Below are 11,991 nucleotides of genomic sequence, written 5' to 3'. Positions count from 1 at the left end.
AATGATGATTCCCATATTTAGAAGTGGTACTAAGAAAAGCAACGACAAAAATCATTTGAGAGTGGATTCACCAGAAGCACTATAGAATATGTTTATAGAATTATAGGAAATAAAATACAATAAAATTTCAAATTAAAGAAAAAAAAGTTGAAATGATAAAAGATTAAAAAAACGGAAAAGAAAGGATTAGATAGATTTAATAATAATGGGTTAATAATTGGCCAATCTCTCTCATTACATAAGTCATATAGCCGTCGTCGTCGTCGTCTCTGTCTTCTCTTCTTTCAAGAAACAAAAGAGACAGACAGAGAAAAAAAGTTTTAAAAAAAGAAGAAGTGCGCTCTTTGATTACTACTCTCCTCTGAGCCAGCTCTCGCCGTTTATACCTCCAACCCAGATTGTCACTTTCCATTTTGAAGGTGTGTGTTGTATTCCATTTTTTTTCCAATTCTTTTATCCTTTTCTGTATAAATCTATATATATATATATATAGTCCTCTGCTTTCACCGACACTCTTGATCATCTTCCTCGCAAAGGTTTTTGTTTATTTTGGCACCTTAAAGAGCGATGCTTAATCTTGTTTCACTTGTGAGTTGTGATGATGGCTAGCTTAACTTTTTCTTTGCTATCTCAATTCCAGCTGTTTTCCCGTTTTTACATTTGAGCTCAAAAACAGCGGTTATGAATTTAGTTAGTGTTTTGTCTTAAACTCGGTTGTGACTCCATTCTTTTACTGCAATCTATAGTCGTTGCAGAGATGGCTTGGTGTTTTGATAGAGCTTAGCTACAGATTCTTGTACAGCTACAAGTGTTTTCTTTATTCTTTAGTAATCACTAAATTCTTGGATTTAGCTTCATAATCAAGAATTTCATTCATATATAATTAAGATTACAATCAATGACTCGGCGGCTTTCCACATTGTTTACAAAGTTACAAAAGGGTTTTGGTTTTATCTGATATCCTTGTTTATGTAGAATTCTCTTCCGTTTGGCAGTATTGTTTGGACTTGACAGCTTTGAGAATCAAACAGAGCTCAAAACGGGTGCACTCTGTTGTATTGTGGCCTCAAGGCCACTTGTTACTGCAACAAAATCATCACCACCCCGAATAGGAAGGGAAGATGATGCCCTGCAATGGCGGACAAATTTCAGCTTCTCACCTGCTGGATATACTAGAGATGGTTTGGAACAGGATTTGACCGATGAGGGTCACGACGGTTATGCATTGTCCTCGAGCAGCAGCAGTAGACAAAGAAAAAGTTTGGAATTCAGATTTCAGCAATCCCCAAGATGGGCTTCAATATCATCTGCTTCTGGTGGGAATGAACAGCAACCCTGCATTGTTAACAATGGTGTACCGCCAAGACCAGCTAGCTCAGATCCTCAATTCTTGAATGAGGTAAGTTAGTCTTCTTTACATTTCCACTGTATTTATTCATGATTTCATCTTTGGTTGAACCTTGTGATGTCACTGTCTCAGGAGAATGGTTCTGATAGAGATGGTACAGCCATCTCAACGAGTTTTAGGTCTTTGCTGTCTCTCCCAGAGTCATCTGCCCCATGGGAGACTCCAAGCAAGCAGCCATACAACCTTACTCACTGCTCTTACTCTCAAGTCTTCTGCAACCCGGTTTCAGATTTCGAGAATCCTGAACCTGATAATACGCAACAAGACTCATCCACAAATCCCGACTCCAGTCTTCTTATGTTGTCCGCGAGAAACCATCAAGGCTCACCAGTAGATGAAGCATCACCAAACTCAAATAGCAATGACATGTTGCTGGATGTAGAAAGATCCAATGAAACAGAAGTCGAAAACCCAAATTTCGAACCAGAATCACCAACACACCAGAGATGCGGGGTTTGCAAGAAGCTTTTATCTCAGAAATCTCCATGGTGCTCAAACAAGATACTGAGATCCAGAGACATGCCAGCCGCTGGCGTTTTCCCCTGCCACCACATTTACCATGTCGAATGTCTAGACAAAGTAACGCCAACAGCTCAAACCCGAGACCCACTATGTCCTGTTTGCTCAAACACCATTGGAACAATGGAGCAGCCACTGATAGCCCCTGAAACATTGCAAATGGCTCTGAGATCTCTCAGAAGAAGCCACACAGCAGCTGTAAGGCCAGAGACAGCAAGTAACACTAGCAATAGCAACAATCAAAGAAGACACAGTAGGAGAAGAAGCCACAAATGGGAAAAACTCAGCTGCTGTTTAAATATAAGCTTCTCATCTTCTTCCTAGACTCCAACCAACATGGACCGGTTCTATTAGGTTCTCCTATAACTCTTACTTGCATCTAATCGTTATGTTAACCATTCAGTAAGCTATTACAACCCAAGAAAACAGAATCTTCAAACATCTTCACTCTATCAAGTATGTTTCGAACACTATTAAACAGAAGCAATAGGCATTTTTCGTATTAATCTGTAGACCAACTTAAATCCTACTCTGTATTGCACTGCAGGCTATAAACGAATTTGATATTTTCTTCAGCTTAGTAAGAACAAAACCATGGAACAAAAACAAAACTTTCTTTTCACAAGTATAATTGTCGCGAATCTGGATTTCTCAAACAAGAAAAAAACAAAAAAGAAGATACCAGAATCAACAGACTCGTATCGTCGATGACAGGGGACAAAAACAAACCAAAACTCAGAAAACAAATCAAAAAAAACAATTTCGAAAACAAATATGTATTGTTGTTGGGGGGGCGGGGGGTGTTAAAGCTCGCAATAGCCATCACAGCGGCGAGTAAATCGAACGCTCAGGCAGCAAGCAGTCTTCATCGCAGAAAACAAAGGGGAAAATTAACGATTAGGCTCAATCGAAACTCTTCCGTAACCGGAGCAGCCGGACCATACCCTCCTCGTAAAAGGAAGGACATTGGGGTTGCTCGTTGGCCGGAAAAGATCGAAAACCCTAACGATAAACCCTTTTTCTCAGCTCAGATAAGATCAAGTAGTTTTGAAGTTTAGCGTATCGTAGTTGCTCGAGCTTTATAATGCCTTTGGTTCAAAACCCTAACCCTAATTCACTGAATTCCAAGACTACCCTTGTGTAAAAAGATATTAACAAAACAGATACAAATCTGTTACAAATATTATTAAGAAACCCCACAGGTCCTGAAACAACATAAATTAGCACCTATGCTTTATGAGAGTGACCAGAAGGATCCATGGAGATACAATGGACCAAAACCATGAATCTCTTGACATGGCTTAAGCTTTCTTTAGCAAAAAAAGAGTTTTGTATAATTTACACCAAGAAGCTCTCTCTCTCTCTCTCTCTCAAACAAAAGATTGACATACAAAATGAAGAAAAAATGAACAAGAGAGAGTGATATGCTGTGTGTTTTACAGAGGAGAAGTCGTAGACTTGTGAATTTTGTTCTTCTCTTGTGTCTTTGGTGGCTGAGACGAATGGACTGCTGCTCGATATGAAGATGAAGCGAGCTGTGCCAGTGCCGGTACAGTGCCACCTGCAAACATTCAAACACAAAGAAATATGTAGAATTAAAGAATTAAGGCTTATTGACACAAAATCAAGTCAACATCATACTGGTTTCATTCTTTCTGTAATGATCAAAAGATCAAAAAGAACTTTAGTTCCACGATGCAGTGAAGGAGGAGGAGGAGAAGAAGATCTCAAACCTGCTAGTCCAGCACAGGCTGATGAAAGAACTATAACAGGCGGTGCCTGCATCGATACCAAAACGAAGAAACATCAATTGACTAAACAATTTACTGGTCTTTTTCGCGGACGGTTTATGTATGTAACAAGCGTGGAATATGAAAAGAAGAGAACACAAAAATGGAATTCAGCATCTTTATTGATAACTTACCCCAACAAGAAAATGTAACCACATGGGTCCTTTTATCCACTTGCGTACAATTGGCATTGCTGTTTCCATCAACAAGATCATTAAAGTAAGTACATATAGATTCACACTCTTTCGAGCAAGCTTTAAACTGCAACCACTATAACTAAAACATAGCTACATAATCAAAATACTGATAAAAGAATGTCGACTGTTACAGCAGTGGAATCAAATGCACACAAGGACAGACTAGAAAAACTATGATTACTTGTAGCTTTTGAGACATTCTAACACACTCAAACACTCTTTGTTTCTTCAAGTCATACAAGAATCTCATAACTAACGCAGGTTAGGTAGAAGTTCGTTACACAGGCAGACACAATCAATCAACAAAAAAAGAACAAAACTCAGAGAAATGAAAGCAATAATCACAAGAAGATAACAAATCAATGAGAGATTAAAGTCAGAGATACCATGGTTAAACCCAATGAATGCACTTGCAGTACCACCAACAGCTGATCCAATCTAAAAAACCATAAAAAGTAGAGAGCTTTAAAAGCTACAGTTTAGACTAAAAGATTCGAATTTGTCTTCCGGAAAAAAAAACCCAAAATTTATTTTTACCATAGAAAAGCTATCCCTGATGAACGGAGCCACAGTCCAATCACTGGTTTCCTGAAAATCAATCAACTTCCAATTTATTAAAAAAAAAAAAGAACAAATCTTGCTCTACAAAAACAAAGAAAAGCCAAAATTTTCAGCAATCTGTATATACAAAGATTTGGGAAAAAAAATACCAGATTTTTCGTAAGAGGGCCAGCGCAATGATGGCATCTGATTTCGATCTCATGCCCAGAATCAGTCATTTTCCTTGCTCGAGAAACCTAAATCACAACTTTTGTTATTTGGGTCCGTAGGGTTTATACCATTGTTTACTATTTTGCTTCGCCCCCTTTCTGTGAATTCGACCAGAAAGACTAATTTGTCGAGACGTCATCTATATATACATTTTTTGAGATATTTATAATCTGTATGAAATAAATTCGGAAGTTTATACCTATTTATAATCATGCTATTAACATTAAATATTTTTAGTTTTTAATTTACAATTTATTAAATTATAATAAGGTTTCCAAAACAATAGTAACTATATTTATTATTAAACATACAAAACTTTCTATATTTATTAATAAATTATGATGAATGATCGAATCTTTTGAGATGTTAAAAAAAAAAATCATACAAAACTGCAATACAGAAATTATACTATACATATATATTAGAATATTACAATATAATAACAATACTACTATCTTTAAATTGAAAAAAAAAAAAAAACAGTTAATGAATTATATGATATAGTACCTATAGTAAAAAAAAAAACTTTAAACAAAACAATTTTCACACGACTACGTAGTGGATATATATTTGTAAAGTTGTACATCTAAAAAGTAAAAAACAATTATATGATATAGTTACTATAGTAAAAACAATAAACTTCAAACAAAACAATTTTTACACTACCTAATAGATATATATTTGTAAGGTTATACATTTAAAAAGTACAACTTTAGTTATGAATATAGTTAATCTATAAAACAAATTACATGAACTGTTTTTTATTAATAAATATAGTCCTGCGGTGTACCGCGGGTGAATATTTAGTCTTTAAACAAACCGAGTCGATCTAAACCGTGAAACTGTGAAGACATTGATTAAGAATCTGGTCAGAACCGGTTTAAATTAAGGTGGTTTGTTTTTTTTTTTTGCAATTTTGCTTATCCAAGTTTAATGCTATGGAATCTTACTTCTCCATGTTCCCAAAGGTTAATGGAGAATGTATACGAGAAATAAAGAAAAACAAGAATGTATACTACCAACTAGTTGCAACTAGACAATCATTCTTTTATAAGAATGGATACGAGATGTTGAACTAAGCCAGCCAGTCGCATTTTGTTTTGTATACAATTGTTTCATACTAATATCAAAATCAAAATTCACAAATCGGCTACATTTGCTTTCGGTTGGATGCAGACAACACTGTCAAAGCTCTCTCAATGATTCTCACAATCTTCCTTTTGTTGTGCTTTGCTTATAAGAATCACAATTCATTAAAATATCCCAAAAAAAAAAAAAAAACGAGACTAACAAAACCGGAAAGAAATAGACCCGAAATAGTCTTTTGGGTTGAGATGAACAAGAAAGATGCTTGAGTCGAGAATGCGACTCACCAAGCTTTTCTTTAGTTTTGGATTCTCATATTCTCATTCTCTGGAATCTCTCATAAACCCACTTTTTTACTCTCTCCAAAAGAATATAATTCCGCGGTCATTTCCCGCTTCTTCTTGTTTTATGTATCCAATCCAACTCTCTTGTTCGATTAAGCGAATCACAATCCCACGATGCAGCCCATGTGTTGAATTATGCTCCCTACGGAAGATGATGAAACAGTAAAAAAGTTAGTAAATAAGAACAAAGAATCTGTCAAAGGGAAATGAACGTACAAGGAAGAACATTTACTCTCTATCACTCTTTTGTTTATTTATTTACTTAAAGAGTGACATTTCAACGATCAATCAGCAAAGTAAAGGAATGACACATAAGTGATTACAATTTAACAATTATAAAACAGGCTATAACATATCGTAAACTGAGTTAATCTAAGCTCTAGTTCTGCATAAACACAAAGCATTTCATATCAGTTACCTGCTACAAAAAGCAAACTCAAAATTTGATCTTTTCTGAAACTACATTTGATGTAGAACAGAGAATTATCTCTCTCTATATATATATGGTGAAAGTGAAATCAATTAAAAGAGTTCTAACACAGATTTTGCTTGGTTTAATTTGCTTTTGATGGTATTCTAATCTTCATCAAAATAGACTTTTGAGCACACAATGTGAAGCCTCTCTTTGTGGAAGCATATTCCCACCCACATGCCAATCAACTATTTTGGCAATATGCTCAAATACTTTTAACTGAAGGTTATGAAAAGGTTCTTCACCAAACAGAATAAAGTGTTAATGTGAGAAATCAGAACCATGAGATTTCACCAAAAAAAGATTGAAAAAAATGCAATGATATCATTCAAGGAACATAAGATTTGTGTTTTTTTTTGACATTTTCCTTTAAAACAATAGACCATATTTCTCACCTATTTTTATTTATTTATTTATTTTTTTTTGTAAGGCATCTATCAAACTCATTAAGATATGTGAGACTCTATACTAGATAGTGGATATATTCCCATTTGCACATAGAGAAGCCATCAATTCAGCATTTGGCAATCACAGACTTCTATATTTAATATTTATATATCTTTATCTATGAACTTATTCTATATAGCTGTATATCATATAGGAAGGTATCTTTAATTTATACTTAATCAGGCAGGAGAAATATAATTGTGAAGTCAAAATCAAAATCAGATCCAACACCACATTATGATCGATGATGGAATTTAGAGCCGTAGTCATCACTAAGGAGATTCAGGAAAGTACACTGTATGAAAGCAGCCAAACATTAGATGCATATATGCTTCACGAACTTATACATATTTTACATGTAATATATGTACATATGCACACATAAACATACGAATATGCACCGAAGACATGTTATATTGTATTTGGAACAGACAGGAAAGGTTACACACTTACATAACTAGATACATACATGCATACATAGATAACACATGCATAGATGTGTCAAATAAGTTGTGCCAATCAAAGAATGAGAGCTATGGGTCCCCCACTAATATTGTACTGTTTAGAGCGAATAGGTACTAAACTTGTTGAAGGAGACAGCATGAAATATTCTACATTCGCTTTCTCAACTATCTTTCAAGAGAAAAAAATGTTGAAACATACTTGGGTATCCTTCATCATATCATCACTATAAACTCTTGAAACATGGCCAAATAAGCCATTGTCGATTTTGATCAAATCTATCTTAAAGTTTCAATAGAAATGTTTAGACTAAAGATGTATCTAGAGACTGGAAAAAAATGACTTTCAAGTAGGAACAAAAACAATATAGACAAGTGGAAAGCATTGAGAATATATCTCAAGAGATAGAGAGGTTAGAGCTGTGGACTTTGAAAAAATTTGAGGAATAAGGAAAAAGAATGAATTCCCCTGCCCAAGTAGAAAAGTTGTCAAAAAGATTTGGAGAATAAGATACTTTCATATACCAGAATGGTGAAAGAATGCGCATGTGATGCATTAATTTTGGATCAATTCTGGTATCTAATGCAAGGCTTGAATTGCACTGAAAAGTTGTAGTCCAGAGGAATCAAAACATGAAAAAAATAATCTAAGCACACAACCTACAGTATAAACGATAAGAACACAAATAACAAAGCAACGATTGGACCAGTTATTCATATTCCATACCTTAGTTATCATCCTCTAGTTTGCCTTTTTCCCATTCAACTTTCTATATAAAGCAAAGTTGCAAAGACTTTTTACTCTTGAGAGACCCCGCCTGAAAAAGAGCATAAATAAGGAAAGCAGCAAAGACATCTTCCCAAGTTGGTGGAGTTGCAGACCATAGTGTATCTCTGAACTTAGAGCAGCAGGCTGCACTTAAAAACTAAGATTGTGTCAGGTAAAAGAAAATCATTTGGACTTTACACTCATTATTAATGCGGCATATTGCTAGGTGGATAAATTTATATCCTTTTTTATTTTATTTTGAAGACAGACCTATGTATTACCACAACCAGCACCAAGGAAAGAGCATCCTCTCTTCATCGAGAATGCCCATTCCTTCTGAAAGGCATCCATTCCTCCGAGGAAATGGCACAGGAGATTCTGGACTCATCCTCTCAACCGATGCAAAGCCACGACTAAAATGGACTCCAGATCTTCACGAGAGATTTGTTGAAGCGGTCAACCAGCTTGGAGGAGGAGATAGTACGTTATATTATTAGCAAATGAACCATCTTTGACAACCAGGCTTTTAGAGATGATGTATTAATGTGTATACTTTTGTCTCTGCAGAAGCTACTCCTAAGACAATCATGAAAGTCATGGGTATTCCAGGCCTTACCTTATACCATCTCAAGAGTCATCTTCAGGTAATCTATCAACACTTTCAACAGACATGCCTAAACTCATCAGGTTTCTACGTTGATGAATTTGCTTGGTAGAAAAACTGTTAAAGAAAAACAAAAATGACGATATGTCAAGAAGTGAAAGATCTGTAATATATATATATATATATATATATATATATATTTTGCTTTTACAAAGGTTATTGATTTCCTGATTTGACTACCAGAAATATAGGCTGAGCAAGAATCCTAATGGACAAGCCAACAGCGGTTTAAACAAGACAAGTAAGCTTAGTTATTTATTACTCGAATACAAGAATATTTTAATCTAAAGACTCATTTCCTTTTTCCAAAATATTACCTACAAGTTACTAAAGTAACCTGGTTTAGGTGTGATGACCATGGTAGAAGAAAACCTCCCTGAAGCAGAGGAAAGTCACAGTGAGAGTCTAAGCATTGGACCACAGCCGAGCATGTAAGTAATATATGGCTATTTGCTTACATATTCTAACGTATTGCATTTTCAAAAAAATGACATATATTTGTGCACCCAGGAACTTACCCATAAGTGATGCACTTCAAATGCAAATAGAAGTTCAGAGAAGGCTACACGAGCAGCTTGAGGTATCATAAACTGTACTTCGTGGATTTAATCTGTTTAAAGTAGCTATCCGTGCTGGTAACAACAGTGATCAAACATGTTAAAAACACACATAAATCAATGAAAATCATAAGTATAGTGTATAATAGAGCAGCCATCAATAGAGGATAGAACAGCCATATAGAAACAGAGAGAACAAAGCAGCATTTAGTTACAGTTTCATTAAAAATATTTTATACTGAGTCAGGTACAGCGACATTTGCAGCTCAGGATAGAGGCTCAAGGAAAGTACCTGCAGTCGATCCTGGAGAAAGCACAAGAAACTCTTGGAAGACAGAACTTAGGCGCAGCTGGGATTGAAGCAACAAAAGCTCAACTCTCAGAATTAGTATCTAAAGTGTCAGCAGAATATCCAGACTCTAGTTTCCTAGAACCGAAAGAAGTGCAGAAGCTACGCCATCAACAACAGATGCAAACAACTTATCCGCCTAACTCCTCCCTTGACAGTTGCCTAACCTCAAGTGAAGGAACCCAAAAAGCACCAAAGATGCTTGAGAACAACAGATTGGGACTAAGAACATACATCGGAGACTCAACTTCAGAGCAGAAAGAGGTAATGGAAGAACCATTCTTCCATAGAATGGAGCTCACATGGGCAGAAGAAGAAAGCATCAGAGAGAATAATAACAGGCCACCACCATATATTTCCACAATGGTTAACAACGGAGAAGCAAGAGTCTTGTCTTCAAGAAGAAGCCCTGGAAGATTGTCAATAGGAGTTGGGTTACAACATGAACACAGAGGAGGGAGTAGCAACAACAGCGAGTATACACAAGAAAGATTCAACGAGAATGGTGAAGGTTGCAAGATGGAAACACACACGAGAACAACGCTAGATCTCAATACACACGACGAAAACTATGGCACAACAACGCGTACGAAACAGTTTGATTTGAATGGTTTTAGCTGGAACTGAGAAGAAACTAAGAAGGCTATAAAGACTGCATCAAGCATCAACCTTTTTATGATCGATCACACAGAAAGTGAAAAAAAAAAAAAAATGCCTCAAAGAAGAGAACCTTTGATTTGCTTTGTTTGTTAGCTTGAGAGATTCGTCTAAGATTGAATTATTAGTCGAAGCTTTGTGCAAAAATGTACAACACTATTGATTTGCCTAGCTATGATCTCATCTCCACCATATACAGTAATACAGATAAATTTACTAAACTTCATAAGGACGTAAAAGCTCCGTGCTTTCAATCAAATTCGGACATCAACAAAGTAAGAAACATACCTACACATGTGTAGGCAGAAATAGAGAGATCATCGAATGCCTTTGCTGTTGGATATGGCTTCGCCCCCAATATTTTATGATGTCCAACAGAAGATTCTCAAGAAGTTTAGGGCCTAAAGTTATGGATCTGGTCCATTTGCGTAAGAAACATAGGCGACTCTAGATCAATGGCCCACTATAAATACCAGATGTCATTGTCAGAGCTCTGGATCCGAAATCTTGGCAATCAGAGAGAAAATAACATTTATTCTCGTATTAATTGCGCTTAGAGCTTTGATTGCATTTCTGTAAATCCTTCTCTCGAATTCTACGTTAATAAAATGACCAGATCCGATTCTTCCCCAATAAGATCCGTATTATATATATTGTCGATTTCATACATCAACAATTTGGCGCCCACCGTGGGGCTAGACGAAATCCTTTTGTTGACGAAAAGAATTTGAAGACAAAGGCGTTTTCGGAAAACCAGAAGCATGTCTCACACCGATCTCTCTATCAACAAAGGCGTCGACTCATCCGAGCCACACTCTCCCGCAGCTCGCGTCGGGTCTCTTAGGCCAACCATTTGGGGGCGCACCCGTTCGAGGACAAACCAGCTCCAAGGCGTCAACAAGACTGAAGCAGTTACGGCCGAGGACGCAAGACTCACTGACCGCATAGCCGTAGGCGCTACGCGCGTCGCTGCAACCAATGGCGTAGCCGTAGGCATTACGCCCCCCGTTCGTGTAGCCCCTGGCGTTAATCCGACCGACTGCAAAGCCGTAGGCGCTACGCGCGTCGCTCCGACAAATAGCGTAGCCAACGGCACTATCCCTCCAGATCGTGTAGCTGCTGGCGACACACCGAATAACCGTGAAGCGATAGGCACTACGCCTATCACTCAACCTCACCACACATCTGCACGCGTTACTATCGACCAAGCCGCGCTCGATGCAGCCGTACGAAGAACCCTCGACTGGATGAGCGGTCAAGCAGCGCAAATGGCATGTCAAGGACAAAGTGACCACGCAAGGCGTCACATGCGACAAGATGAGCCTCGAGGCGAACAAAATGAAGACGCACTGGCGCCACGCACTCCGCGAGCTGAGCACAACACTCGGCAAGCTGAGCACAATACTCCGCGAGCTGAGCACAACACTCCGCGAGCTGAGCATAACACTCTGCGAGCTGAGCAAAACACTCCACGAGCTGAGCACAACACTCCGCGAGATG

At 37.2% G+C, this 11,991-nt stretch overlaps 3 protein-coding genes across 6 annotated transcripts; 2 read left to right on the top strand and 1 right to left on the bottom strand.

Annotated features, from left to right (window-relative positions):
* LOC104709211 lies at window positions 218-2,795 on the top strand (the record flags this gene model as incomplete). The annotated part of the gene is made up of 3 exons (XM_010425861.1): window positions 218-419; window positions 996-1,399; window positions 1,481-2,795. Coding segments are annotated over 3 exons (1,377 nt in total), but the record flags the coding sequence as incomplete, so codon positions are not given.
* LOC104706131 lies at window positions 3,129-4,821 on the bottom strand. The gene is made up of 6 exons (XM_010422270.2): window positions 4,625-4,821; window positions 4,452-4,502; window positions 4,301-4,352; window positions 3,852-3,910; window positions 3,661-3,706; window positions 3,129-3,488 (listed from the first exon to the last, which is right to left on the bottom strand). Exons 1-6 carry the CDS (start codon window positions 4,691-4,693, stop codon window positions 3,364-3,366), a joined length of 402 nt encoding a protein of 133 aa, XP_010420572.1. The 5' UTR covers window positions 4,694-4,821; the 3' UTR covers window positions 3,129-3,363.
* On the top strand, window positions 8,311-10,676 carry LOC104706130 (myb-related protein 1-like). 4 transcript variants are annotated; one of them, XM_010422267.2, is made up of 7 exons: window positions 8,311-8,436; window positions 8,529-8,744; window positions 8,832-8,908; window positions 9,112-9,169; window positions 9,275-9,359; window positions 9,439-9,508; window positions 9,739-10,676. In XM_010422267.2, exons 2-7 carry the CDS (start codon window positions 8,537-8,539, stop codon window positions 10,459-10,461), a joined length of 1,221 nt encoding a protein of 406 aa, XP_010420569.1. In that variant the 5' UTR covers window positions 8,311-8,436; window positions 8,529-8,536; the 3' UTR covers window positions 10,462-10,676. The 4 variants fall into 4 exon arrangements, with proteins under 4 accessions (XP_010420569.1, XP_010420568.1, XP_010420570.1 ...); XM_010422266.2 differs by having other exon boundaries at window positions 8,312-8,436; window positions 8,533-8,744; window positions 9,733-10,676; XM_010422268.2 differs by having other exon boundaries at window positions 8,312-8,436; window positions 9,751-10,676.

Source organism: Camelina sativa, chromosome 8 (assembly GCF_000633955.1).
Source record: "Camelina sativa cultivar DH55 chromosome 8, Cs, whole genome shotgun sequence".
NCBI classification, from domain to species: domain Eukaryota; kingdom Viridiplantae; phylum Streptophyta; class Magnoliopsida; order Brassicales; family Brassicaceae; genus Camelina; species Camelina sativa.
The sequence above is the reverse complement of the archived record's forward strand: the minus strand, read 5'-3'. Positions and strand labels throughout refer to the sequence as shown.